Source organism: Sarcophilus harrisii, chromosome 3 (genome assembly GCF_902635505.1).
Source record: "Sarcophilus harrisii chromosome 3, mSarHar1.11, whole genome shotgun sequence".
Classification (NCBI taxonomy): Eukaryota; Metazoa; Chordata; class Mammalia; order Dasyuromorphia; family Dasyuridae; genus Sarcophilus; species Sarcophilus harrisii.
In genome coordinates this window covers 550,361,131-550,364,783 of record NC_045428.1, presented here as the reverse complement: position 1 = coordinate 550,364,783, position 3,653 = coordinate 550,361,131, and the positions used below count along the sequence as shown (strand labels likewise).

General features: G+C 39.1%; 1 protein-coding gene across 1 annotated transcript; it reads left to right on the top strand.

The window, feature by feature from the left end:
• Positions 1–2,137: 2,137 nt before the first annotated feature.
• On the top strand, positions 2,138–3,076 carry LOC100931925 (olfactory receptor 2D2-like). Its single transcript, XM_003766560.1, has one exon. It carries the CDS (start codon positions 2,138–2,140, stop codon positions 3,074–3,076), a length of 939 nt encoding a protein of 312 aa, XP_003766608.1.
• The last annotated feature ends 577 nt before the right edge of the window (positions 3,077–3,653 follow it).

Sequence of the window (3,653 nt, the reverse complement as noted above, 5' to 3'; positions counted from 1 at the left end):
GGTCTTAAAATACCTCTAGAGTCTATCACATCCCTTTCACACACAGATATGTAGTCTAATGCAGGTTGTCAATCACCTCTTCCTGAAGTCACCAGTAGTTTCCTCACTCTTATCCATGCCTTGAAACTCTCCCATGTGCAATTTGTCCTACAAATGCTGACTAAAATGTTCAACAAAGATCCAATTTTAAGCATATCACTTATCTATTCAGAAACCTTCTAGGATTAAGAAAAAAGCCTAAACTTCTCATCCAGGCATTCAAGTCCTTTCTAGTCAGATCCAATCCAGTCAGTTGAAAGTCAGAGTAAAGGTGTAACATCCTTGATAAAATCATGTACATTGACAAGCTCTGGTCTTTTGCTTATACTCTTTCTATTGCCTAGACTCTCCTCCTTCCCTTCTCCCCTACTACCCAAATTCTATTCACCAAGAATCATAGCATATTAGGGCTGGAAAATATCTCAGCAACCATTTGATCCAAAACATACTTGAGAAGGAATTCTTATTATTTTATACATGAGAAATAGTCATGTAGTCTCAGTATGAAGTCCTCCAGCAATATGGAGCCCACTACTCCAGAGATGGACCAGTTCTCTTTCATGTAGGGAGTCCTTTTCCTGAATGTAGGCTTAAATGTGCTTCTTTCCATCTTTCACCCATTACTCAACTCTGGGACCAAAAAGACTAAGTCTAGTTGTGACAGGTGACAATCCTTCTTATAGAGCTCAGACAGCTCTACTATGCCTTCTGAATCTTAACCTTTGCAGGCTGAACATTCCCAGTTCCCTCAAATTCTTTTTCATATATTTTATATTTTTAATATTTCACTGATGTTCATATTTCTTAGGTATCATTTTATTGGGAAATACTTCTTTATCATTGTTTCAGGAAGGAGATGCATGATTTCATCCATGGAATGTCTCTCTGTACCTATGCAGAATGAAACACTGCAATTCTTTAACGAGCTGTTCCCTGAATAACTATGCTCCTCCTATTCTCCATTTTAATCTATCTTAAAGGGGCTGCTTTTGATTTCAAGAGTCCTATGAAATAGAAATAGAAGTGCATTTAAATCCTAGAATACTTACATCCTATATGATTTTCAGCAATTACTTAGCTTCCTTTATCTCAATTTTTTAAGTAGCACTGAAGTGTGGATTAGGTAATCTCTTCCAACTCTGAAATTTACCATACTAAGGTTTTTCTAGATTTGGCAGGAATTTCCTGGAATCCTTCAAGAGAAAAATGGAGTCCCTACCTCCTAAAAAATTGATGTTCCTGAAAATTTTCTTTGTTTATAAAATTTTAGGATGCATGGTATTCAGGGAAACAAATAATACAAACTCTGCATCCCCTGAGCATCTTTGCAATGTTATTTCTATGTGAAACTCAGTTTGTATGGGACAAAGAAATTATGGCAAGCAAAAATTTATGTGGAAAAAGATCTAGATGTCTTGGTGAGTTTAAAGAGTCATTATGAATCAAAAATGGGATTTGAAAGACAAAATGATAATGTCATCATAGTCTACATTAAGATGGGAATAATCCAAGATGAGGAAATGCTTATTTTGTCTGTCCTAAGAAAGAGGAAATAAAGGTAGTAGGTGGAAGTTATAGAATAGAGTTCAGTTTAGTATATAGAAAAACTTTTTGTGAGAGATAATTAGAAAAGGAAAGGGCTACAAGTAGTAATCTTTGAGTAAAGGCTAGATTTTTCTTGTTGGGGATACTCTGAAAGAAACCCTTATTTGGGTGGGAGCTGTAGAAAATGTTTTCTGAGGTTTTGTCCTTTTGCCCAAAGTGGAAGCAAGGCGGTGCATGGAAGAAGTGAACAAGAGACCTTAACCCTTCTCTTCTCCTGAATAGATGAGTAATCTTGAACAAGTAATCTTCCTTTTTGGTCCTTGATGGCCTCATTTGTAAAAGAAGGGTTTGGGTCAGATCATCTTTAAAGTTCCCTGAAGCTCTAAAATTCAATGATGCTAGGGTGGTATCAAAACTCTTAAGGAAGAACTTTTTAACATGAGCCCTTCAACTGAGTAACTCAGAGAGCCCTGGGTTTCTCTGTCCTTGTCCAAAACTGAGCTCTCTAGACTCTATTTTCTCTTTCTCTTTTCCCCAGGGTCCTACTATCTCAATGTTCCCAACTTCAAACCACAGTTCTGTTACTGAATTTATCCTGGTTGGCTTTTCTAGTGACCCTACCTCAAATAGGATCCTTTTCATCATCTTCCTCCTTCTCTACCTCTGCTCAGTTCTTGGCAATGGGCTCATCATCATTCTGATCTGCCTGGATTTTCATCTCCACACCCCTATGTACTTTTTCCTCAGCATGCTCTCCTTACTGGACATGGGTTATATCACTACTACAGTGCCTCAGATGTTGGTACACCTGCTTTCCAGATCTAAGCTCATCTCCTTTGCAGGTTGCTGGCTGCAGATGGATGTATTTGGGGCTCTTGGTCTCACTGAAGCCATCTTATTTGTGGTCATGGCCTATGACCGTTATATAGCCATCTGCTTCCCACTGCGCTATATGCTCATTCTCAACTGGAACCTGTGTGTGCAATTGTTGGCAGGGACTTGGGTATCTGGTTTCTTCTTCTCCCTAGTTCATACTTTTTTTACTATGAGGCTTCCCTTCTGTGGTCCTAATATTGTGAATCACTACCTTTGTGAGGGTCCCTCAGTCCGGAGCCTGGCCTGCATGGACACACACCTTATTGAGATGGTAGACTTTATCATGAGTATCTTCATGGTGTTAGGTCCTGTGACACTCATCCTGGCCTCCTATGTTCGCATCACTATGGCCATCCTTAAGATCAAATCCACTCAAGGAAGGTATAAGGCTTTCTCCACTTATGCTTCACATCTAATTGTGGTCATTCTGTTCTATGGACCTGGCATATACATATATATGAGGCCCAATTCCAGCTACTCTCCAGAAAAAGACAAACAGATCTCACTTTTCTATAATGTGTTCACTGCTCTGCTCAATCCTGTGGTCTACAGCCTTAGGAATAAGGACATAAAGGCAGCATTCATCAAAGTAGTTGTGCAAAACAGAGTAAGCTGATGAGTAGAGATTCTTGGAATGGACTATTCTTTCCTTCTTTTTTTCTTTCTTTTTGAGAGTGATTTTTTTTAATCTCACCCAGCGTGGAGATATAGTCACCACCTGTAGTCCCAATCCCACTACTAATCAGTTCCTTTTGACCAATTCCATTTTGCCCACATATAGGCAGCCTGATTTCCCCGTCCTTTTCCCACTCTTCCCCTGTTCCTCAGGGGCTCACCCTATTGTTGCTGCTCCTATATATATCCCAATTAGCTTTAGCTCTATTATACCTTACAACTCAACTAATTTAATCTACCAGCCTTAACCTTCCCTAATAGAGAAGATTGTAGGCAAGGGCTATCTACTTCTACTGGGCTTGGGACCCTGACCTGTAATTTTCAACAGGGTTATAATATCACCTATTTTCAAGAATTAATTATAACAAACTTGACTTTATCATAATCCTCATCCTCATTACCAGGAGCAGCATGGATGGAGCCATTCTAATCTTAGATTCTTATCAGTCTCATAGCTTAAACTCACAGAGCTCCTCCTCATCTATAAATTGGGCAGGGGGATATTTATCCATGTCTCT

Excerpts from the sequence above, each read along its gene's own strand:
- LOC100931925 (XM_003766560.1), top strand. The coding sequence starts at position 2,138 with ATGTTCCCAACTTCAAACCACAGTTCTGTTACTGAATTTATCCTGGTT.